General features: G+C 38.5%; 1 protein-coding gene across 2 annotated transcripts; it reads right to left on the bottom strand.

Moving 5' to 3' along the window:
* Nucleotides 1–303: 303 nt before the first annotated feature.
* LOC131229463 (methyl jasmonate esterase 1-like) lies at nt 304–7,780 on the bottom strand. Of its 2 annotated transcripts, XM_058225425.1 has the most exons (3): nt 7,396–7,780; nt 5,404–5,535; nt 304–675 (listed from the first exon to the last, which is right to left on the bottom strand). In XM_058225425.1, exons 1-3 carry the CDS (start codon nt 7,762–7,764, stop codon nt 394–396), a joined length of 783 nt encoding a protein of 260 aa, XP_058081408.1. In that variant the 5' UTR covers nt 7,765–7,780; the 3' UTR covers nt 304–393. The 2 variants fall into 2 exon arrangements, with proteins under 2 accessions (XP_058081408.1, XP_058081409.1); XM_058225426.1 differs by lacking the exon at nt 5,404–5,535.
* Between the last annotated feature and the right edge of the window lie 2,340 nt (nt 7,781–10,120).

Raw genomic sequence — 10,120 nt, 5'->3', positions numbered from 1 at the left:
CATGATTTTAGATGGTATGGCCCACCTGAGTTCCATATTACGGCTGATTTTGGGATATCCCATAATTTAGAGGGGATCCATCAAATGCACGGTGTTGATGGTCGACACGCATCACGGTGGGGCCCACACAGCTCGACCTCACGGGAGCTTATCGTGAGGTCAAGGGTTGATGGTCAACACGCATCACGGTGGGGCCCACACAGCTCGACCTCACGGGAGCTTATCGTGAGGTCAAGCGCATAGTACCTTTTCTATATATATATATATATATATATATATATATATTCTATGAATGGACTGGCTGCATAGGGCCCACTGTGACACGTCTACATGGCCCCATCTCCAATTCTACCTGCAACTAAGCAACATATTACAATATTGTAAAGACCCCAGTCAAGCATATCTCTCAGCAACCTCCAAGAGGCAGTCGCACAGTTCTCGAGGCTTTGAGAGCATGACCATGTGATCAGATCCGTCAATCTCCATCACCTCTTTGGGTGGGTTGTTCGCAATAATCCAATGCTGTAAATCCTCTTTTATCAACTCATCTTCCTTGCATACTATGTAAACTCGGCTAACTGACCCGTAATTCTCCTTTGAAAGCATGTTTTCCTTGGATGTGTCTTCTTGGAATGGCTTCCCAGGCCTCACCAACATCGTGCCCAATGTATGATCCTGTGATGCCACCAATCGCACAATGTAAAGAGATTATTTATCTAACAACAGATAGATTAATTAATAAAGTTACTTTTTCATAACCCATCAATCCGTGAGGGGAAACCGCAGATAAGGTTACTTTTTTTTTTTCAGATTTATTTTTTAATTTCCTAAAAGTGCTTTAAGATGTGACACGGCAAATTGTGATTGGTGGCTTACCAGATTGTGCTACACCTTGCCTCAGTGTATCATTTTCCACTTAGTTTGTAAGTTAGACTTAGGTATACTTAGGCATTATCCAGAGAAACAAATGAAGTAATCTATACCATATATAATGGATCAGTCCTCAACATTTCTATCCTTGATATTAGTTTTGGGATGCATGGGCAACCTTGGTTAGGATGGTTCACAAGGAATTTGTGCTTGGATATATCATATCGTCCAATAAAATTGAGGTGAATAAAGACAAAATTAATCTTATCTCTAGCCTACCTCCACCCAAAAGTATTAGCAATCGTGCGTTTCTTTTTATGACATGCCGGATTCATTAAAGACTTCATCTTCATATCTCGTCCTTTGTATAATCTTTTTCAGAAGGATACCTCGTTCGAATGATCTGAAGAATGCCACATGGCATTTTCCAAGCTTAAATGCATGTTGACTAGCACTTTAATTATGCAGCTACCTGACTGACTAGAGCCTTCCTTTTGAATGTGTGACCCGAGCGATTATGCTATTAGGATAGTTTTAGGCTAGAGAAAAGATAAAAAGCCATATGTGAATGTTTTTTTAAAATATTTTAAGGAAAATAAAAATAAAAGCATAAATGGACCCTTATTAAAATCATAAGTAGAATATAAATAATTTATTAGTGCGTGTGGATCACACTGTACCAAAGCATCAATATTAGTCTCTACACCACACTATTTTCATTACCTACTATATACACTAAAGCCTTTGGGTTGAGCTAGGCAGGGCTATTCATTGTTGGCCTTGGCCCAACCCAACTTGGACACTGGGCTTAGATTTTTAGTCCACACCCAGTGTTCAGGCCAAGTTTAGGATTTCAAGCCCTAGCCCTTCAAGGCTAACCCCAGATGCTCAATCCTACAAAGGGTTACTCCTCAAAAGAAGTCAAAGTCATCACCTACAAGATGTTGCCTTTGGTACGGAATGGTTTAGATTTTTCTCCCACACTACAACAGTATGTAGATTGTAGCAATTTTCCCCTTCTTTGGGTGTAGTCCTTTAGGACTCTCCCTCTTTGCATATATCTGGCACAGAAGTGCAGTATAAGGGAGATGTGCAACAATGGATTTGTGGGCCCACTGTGATGGCTGTGTAACATCCACACCAAACATCTATTACAATGGCTTATGAGCGCTAGCTCAAAAATAAGGCAGGTCTAAACTTCAAGTGGGCCAGAGCAATAGAAAAAGTGGAGAATGGTTGCCCATCATTGGAAATACTTCATTCTATCCTCTCTCTCTCTCTGTAGCCCATGCCCTTGAGTAACATATCCTTCCCCTCCGAATCTCTCACCATTTCTCCCTCTCCTCTCTTAGACGAAAATCACCTACAACCAATTTTATGCATACTTTAAAACTCAAAAATTCAACAAGGTTCAAGCTGATTCGACTCACTACTTAATTAACTATAAGCTAAAAATAGCATACTGTTAGAAACTATTTAAATTACCAAACTTTGTATAACTAGTAAAAAATATGAAAACAAACAATTAGTTATTGCATAGCTTACCTCTTTATATTTACAACATGATGGGCCTCACCTTTGTCCTCTCTCTCTCTCTCTCTCTCTCTCTCTCTCTCTCTCTCTCTCTCTCTCTCTCCTGTACTTTAGTCCTACCTACATGCTCCACACGAATTTAGCATTTCTAGTCCAACTAGTGCGTGTAACACAGTTGAAGCGCACCACACATATATGATTTTAGACTAATCATTACTTTAGTAGGGTCCAACGGTATGCCTGATTATGGTATCTAACCCTTATGGGAGATCCAAACCGTTGATCAATTAGGCCCACCTCGTAGAACTCTTACATTTTATTAGTATTCTATTTTACAGATGGCTAATATTAACTACCAAAAGGCAGGTCCAATCAACCGTCCTGCGATCTATTTTGTTGCCCCTTTTGTGGATTGCTTATTGTTTCAAATGATTACTTTTATAAGAACATTGTAACCATTCCTTCAATAGCTTGGAAAATGAACGATTATAAGAAAAGAAAGAAAATCAAATTATAGCGCTCAGAAAGAACTGTAATTTGAATGGTCGAGTTCATTTTCACGTCCATCAATTGCACTATGCAAATGTCCCAATGCAAGTAGGACCAGTAGTTCTGTAGTACAGGATTTTTCTCACATGCGAAGACGTATGAAATCCGACCACTCATCTTCTAGCCCTAATAGACAGTGGTGATCCTTGCAGCACAAGTAATCCCATGGTGACGCACACCGGATGAACAGCCTGGATTTTACATGTGTGCAAAGTGTATAGAAATAAAGTTCTTGATGACTTAGACACAGCGTGTTGATCGCCTAGGTTGGACGCGGATTTGGACTGCCAAGGCCTTTTGCAGGAACTTTCAGGAGTAGCGGGAAGTTAGGTGGGGGCCTATTGTGATTTTTGAGAGAAATTCACCTGCTCATCCATTTTTTTCAAATGGTATAGGCTCACCAAAAAAGAGAAAGATACAAAACTCAAATGGACTAAATGACTGAAAAAAGTGGGCAGTAAAATGCCTACAATTGAAACCTCCCCAAGGTCAATTGTAATATTTATATATGCCATGTATACTCTTAATAAGTTTATTCCTACTGAGATGAATTTAAAACACATGAATACTAGCCTAATCCATAACTTCTTTAGCCCAAGAGTTTCAATGTTGGACATTCAATATCCTCACTGTTTCTTGTCAAGCAGCCCACTTGAGTTTTGGATCTGTTTCATTTTTGTACTCCTGTCTCAACATGATCCAGCAAAATGGATACACATAGTGGATGTTTCACGTACATGGTGGTGGGCGCCACTTAGCTTTCGCAGGCAATACAAGTTGGCCATATCCTCTCTACTTAAGAAGGGAAGGACTTTTGTGTGCTCCCTGCACTCTCAGAAAATGGGTGCAAGTGCCAGGGGGACTAGGATTTTGACAATGCCCCTTTTCAAATTATTAATAAATAATAATTAAAAAAGTGCATCAAAATTCATTTCAATTTGTTGTTTGTAGGCACCACACATGCCCTTCTTTCAGTTTCAAATCATTGTTTTCAAGACCACCCAATGAAATAATTATCAGAAGTCATAGAGAAGGCCAAAAGGTGCAAAAACGTCGCTTTGGCACAAAAAGACTTTTCAGGAGATTCCAAAATAGTCCCCTATCAATTAGAGACGTGACCTACTTTAGCTTCCACATTTTAGTACGTGGGGGAATTGATGTGTCCCACTTCCATTATTGTTACGGCCGTGCATGAACCGAGTTAGCTCGGTTAGCTCTCTCGACTTGACTCGAAAAAGCTCGGTTCAACTTGGTTTGAAATTGAGTTCAAGCCTAGTTGAGCTGATTTTTTAAGCTCAAAAAAATTTTGAACCGAGTTCGAGCTCAACTCAACTCAAATTGAACCCAACTCAAATCAAACTTGGATCAAACCAGTTCAGTGACTCGCTTACTTTGATATTGATGTTGCTCACCAAGTGTTTGATGAAATTACTCAACGAAATGTCAACTGGTGGCAAGGAAGGTATGTATATGAAACAAATACCTTTTTTTCTTGATTTTGATGTGGCATACAAAGTGTTTGATGAAATATATGTAAAAATGTTGTTATTGTTTTACATATAGTGAAAATTTGAAGGTGCAGTCTATGTGTTTGTGAAAATGTTGCACAAGCAAACTCAGCTCGATCTTGATTCGAACTTGGCTTGAACTGGCCTGAGCTGCTGATCGAACCGAGCCGAGCTAGCCAATCAGGCTCAAGGACCAAGCCGAGCTCCAGGTAGGGTAAGCTAGTGGCTGAGCTGAGTCGAGCTATGCCAAGCTCGACTCAGTTCAACTTGTGTACACATCTAATTATTGTCAAAGTTTAGAGGAAAAAAAATTGCTTAGAAATATAAGCCTTTTCTATAAATCAAAGAAAATTGAGCATCATTTTGCAAAAGTTAAAAAATAAAAAAAAATAAAAAAAAAAAATTTTAAAAAAAAGAGAAGGGCTTACTTTGAACAAACTTGTAAAGCGTATATATGTATTTGACTACTTTATTTTTTGTTGTTTACCCCCTAACCTCTTTAGTGTTTGTATTTTACCCTTTGAAATTTCTGCAATTAATAAAAGCCATCTAAAATAAGAGTGATAGAAAAGAAGATGTAGAGAAGATATGTTTTTAAAATGACCCATAAATAGATTTTTATAGACCAATAAAAAGATAAATTCTTGTAATTTAAAAAATCAATTCATTCCCAAATGGCCCATTTGAGAACTTAGATTTGGAATACATCGGAATCCAAATTACAATTATATTGAGATCAAGTTGATTCTAAATCCTCATTTATGTTTGGCTAGATTTTCTCAATAATAACCTGAGAGACCCCTCATAATTTGAAAATCTCCTTGCTGATATATCGGTGTAAACGAAAATTGTCACTATAGTGGTAGGGTGTATTGGAAAATATGAATTGCTCTTTGACACGTAAACTCTTTCTTCTTTTTTTTTGTTTTTTTTTCTTAAATACCTCGGGTGAGCAGCATTGATAAAGCTTTGTTGCCATGAACGTGGGGCCAAAGATCACTGAGGTTAGAGCGTTCTCCAGCCTTTCATCATACTCAAATCGGCAATCCAACAGAGTGTCCAATCTTTGGAATACCTGTCCTTTCACTAACAAATGAGGGTTACATCTTACAAATATAATTAAGAAGGGAATCGATTACATACAATGGTTGTAGGTGAACTTATCCTACAAGGCTACAACCCTTTTCTACATGGATGCATCTTGTTCTAAGGAGATAAGACCATCAGTTAAGTAACGTTACACTGTGGATAATGAACCCAGGTTTTATTTGGCCGTATGTGAGTTTCCTGCAACACCCATCTCAGGAAGTTCATGCAAAATGGAACTTTGGGGTCCACTGCAATTTCTGTGTGATCCAATCCATCCATCAGTTTCATCGGATTATGTTAGGATGAGAATCTAAAACTGAGATAGATCCAAAATCCAAGGCCACATCATAGGAAACAGTGGGGGATGAAAATTTTTGCCATCAATGGAAATGACAAATAGCAGCAAGACCCAAATCTTTTATGGCCCAATAAGATTTCAACAGTGGGTGTTCAGTCCCCAAAATTTTCCCTGCCGCTAAAAAATGGCAGGCTAATTAAACGCCTAAACTGCATGACGGAGGGACATGGTTTGGATAGTAATGTTGCCACTAGCCAGGTCGCTAGTCGTCGTAATGTTTATTTATTGATTAGGTCATACAGACCTGGATGAAGGAAAAAATAAAAAAATAATCCAGCTTGATGTAAAACTTTTGTGGCCCAAGAAGTTTTCAATGGTGGGCACTCAACCAACACTATTTCCTGTGATGTGGTGGAACTGAGATTTGGATCTACCTCAGTTTTGGGCTCCTACCATAAAATGATCTTAAAATATAGATTAACTGCGTGGATGAAACAAATATATCATGATAGCCCACAAAGCACCGACCACTAGCCACTGGCTAGTGGCAGCATCACCAGCTAGTTGGCGTTCAGGACTTTAGTTGATTTTACACGGACATCGCGCGAGATGGTTCCACCAAGGTTTGTGTAAAAAGAGTGGATTAGGTGAGACCCCGGCCTCGCCCAAGATGGTGCGGCCATTACCGTAGGGTTACTATGGGCCCACCTTGATGCATGTATTATGTATCCACGCCGTCCATCCGTTTTTTCAGATCATTTGAGAGCATTATTCCATAAATGAAGCAGATCCAATTTTTAGGTGACAGTGGTGATTAACCATTAATGGGCCACAAAAGTTTTGGATGAAGCTGATATTTGTTTCCTCCCTTCATCCAGACTCATGTGACCTTATTAACAGATTGGATGGTAAATTAACACTATGGAAGCATTAAGGTCTGCCCTATGAATATTTTAATGGTAGGACGTTCAATTGCCACTGTTTCCTATGGTATGGTCCACTGATAATTGGATCTGCTTACTTTTTGGAATAACTCTCTAAATTGATATGTAAAAACGGATGGACAGCGTAGATACAGAATAAATACAACAAGGTGGGCCCCACGGTAAGGTCTGCACCGTCTTGGGTGAGTCCGGTGACCTAATCCGCTCCTTAGCGTCACCACCGATATCTAAAATAGGAAAAGTTCACACAGATTAGTCATGGATGCCTGTACACACGCATGCAGATCCCAGCCCCCATACACGCCCCATGCAAAACATCAAAGCCATTCAAAAGGTGGGACACGATCTTTTTGATGCCATGGCCCAAAAATCAGGCCACTCCTCTCATCAACTGGGCCACAGTGGACCAAAAAAAAAAAAGGACGGCCATACTAACTTTTTTCGTTATCTACTTCTCATGGAAAAGAACCTTTCTCCTACCATATACTTTTATTCTTTCTGATGGATCAAGCAATCATGATAAAACCCACGTCTCTTGTACTTTCTAAGGATTAAAAAAAGAAAAAAAAAAAAAGAAAAACAAGGTGTAGATGATCACATATACCTCTTTCACGATAATGGACGGTGGAGATGCAAGATTCGGCATAACGGCGGTGACGAAAACGGCCACCAAGATCTTTTCTGGAAATCTCTCCATAGCTAGAGAAATGACAACACCACCGAAGCTGTGGCCCACCAGGATCACCCTTTTGTGAGGTGAAAGAGAAGCCATTAAATCCATCAATGGTTGAGTATAGTCGTGGAATGAGCCGATCTCGTTGATTCGCTTCGGGTGGACCCCACAAGCGGCAAGATCAATGGCTGTGACTTGGTGACCGGCTGACGTGAGCAACGTTGAGAGTTTGAACCAGCTCCAAGCTCCATGGCAGCCACCATGCACTAGTACGAAATGTGTATTGCTGTCTGCCTTCATCTTCTACGGTTGTGTTTTGCCTTTTCTGAGATCATATACGTAATCAAATGTATATGTTAGTTTTAGGTGATACAGACCATTGATATAATAGCCCAGCTATGATAGGGACGTGATCGCCTGTGCACTTGGGTCACAAAAAGTTCCTTTGGTTAGAAGTCATCTGGGGCCGCAGTGAGAAATCCACTCAGTGTATCGGTTTCTCAAACTAAGAATAAGATAGGAATAAAAATATCAAGCAGATTCAAAACCCAAGTGGGCCACACGACAAGAAACGGAGGGGATAGAGAGAAAACAAGTCGTTTAGCTGGAGATGGGAGAACAGCTGGCGTCACATGCATCATTGCTTCTGATGGATGTTATCAGATTGTACATATAATACGTGGCTGTAAAGCTATCAACCAGCTCTGAGTGCCTGTTTCCTTCATCATTTATCACAGTAAATGTATGCAAATGGGTAATGACTAGTTACCTGGGAAAATTCATGTAAATTAGGGCTGGAGAAGTTGATAGTTTCATAAAAATTGAGGTGGGGAAGAACGAAATACATAAAATTAATGGCCTACAGTATGTATGCGTCTGATCCAGACCGTACATTCATTAATTATCAACTCATTTTAATGCATTATCAAAAATATGAGGTAGATCCAAAGTGCATGTGGACCATAAAACACACTACAAGAGGTAAATCCAAAGTGGATCTGGACCATATAAAACACACTGCAAGGGAATTGAACACCTACTGTTGAAAATTTTTTGGCGATAAAAGTATTGGATCAAGCTGAAATTTGTGCTGGTGCTTCATATGTCTCTCTAACCTTATGAACAAGTTGGATGATAGATATATGTGTGCCCTACATAAATTTCTTTTTTTAACTGTGGACATTATTATCCTCCGTTTCCTAAGATGTGGTCCACTTGAGATTACAAATCCGCCTCAGTTTTTTGGCTCATGCCCCCAAAATAAGCCAAAAAAAATGGATGGTTGACATAAATAAAAACATATACATCATGGTGGGACCCACAAAATTTATGCAGCTAATGGGCGCGATGCAATCCCGTTTCTTGAGATGTTTATCTCTTAGAATTTCATCTCTCAAAACATAGATTAAAAATAATCACTATCTAATTAGTAGCATTTACCATAGTAAAGGGTTAAAAAACAAGCCATAAGGCCTCATCTTCACCAATGCTTGAAAGCTTTTTTAAAAGGAATAATTAGGGAAATCCACTTTCTTTTAGTCTATATTCCGAGGCCCACCTATTTTTAAGTTATTTAAAGTAATACGGCTATTGTATGAAAAAGATGATGAGAAAATCGCCTAACTGAATTTTATTAACCATGGCAGATGGAAACACACCATTAAGGCATGAAAATGATTATTTTACTATTAATTAAAGGCACATATTTTCATGAATCTACAAGATCTTTGGACACCTTCAGGCATGTTTAATCACTCGAACATGCTAGGCTTAATTGATTGAGGATTGCTTGATCGGTGTTGTCCAATTGATGCTTGGATCAATGGCGCATAAAATTTTGTGGAATTGTGGGAATTGTTTCACGGTGCGACATATATATTGTGTGCAACTTTGTTAAATTGTGGGGATTGATTATTACATCCTAATAGAAGCTAATTGAGGGCTAATCATTTCTAGAATTTAGAAAGATGAAAATGAGGGTTTTATTGACTTTTTCGTAGTGATTCGTTGTCACTTTACTCCATAGTTTTTTTCCTGTAAGGATTTTTGCACATAAAATTCATAAATTTCATGTGTGCTTAAAATTACTTTGTTTACATTTGCTTAATCTTTTATAATTTAAATTTGGGATTTACTTTTGTGGATTCCCAATAAACACAATGCACACTACTGATACCCCAAAACAATCAAATAATCGGCTACAATACTAAAATCACATCAATTAAATGATCTAAATCATCCAAATGTTGGACATGTAAATGAACGATTAAAAACGTCAATGAGTCACTTGTTTGTGATCCTTGCATTAGTGGCCCGCCTAAGGCTCGAAATTTTCTCTTTTTGGCCGACGTATATATTTTAATGAGATTATTACAATCATTCTATCAAATATTACATTATATATATACTAATTTGGAATATGAAAGTTGATTTAGTTAATCAAATCTAAGTCTTGTCAATATGTTAAAGAATTCAAATGCCCTCCAAATACTAGCTCCCAAATGAAAGATTTAGATTCCACTGCATTTCAACCAAACACAAACGAGAATTCGGAATCAAGTTGATTCCAATATAATTATGTTTTGGATTTTAATGCATTTCAAATCCAAGCTCACGAACAGGCCGTTACATTACACATTAAAGGGTAATTAGCAAA

The sequence above is a fragment of the Magnolia sinica genome, chromosome 16 (genome assembly GCF_029962835.1).
Source record: "Magnolia sinica isolate HGM2019 chromosome 16, MsV1, whole genome shotgun sequence".
In the NCBI taxonomy this organism is placed as follows: domain Eukaryota; kingdom Viridiplantae; phylum Streptophyta; class Magnoliopsida; order Magnoliales; family Magnoliaceae; genus Magnolia; species Magnolia sinica.
This window is presented reverse-complemented; position numbering and strand designations above follow the sequence as displayed.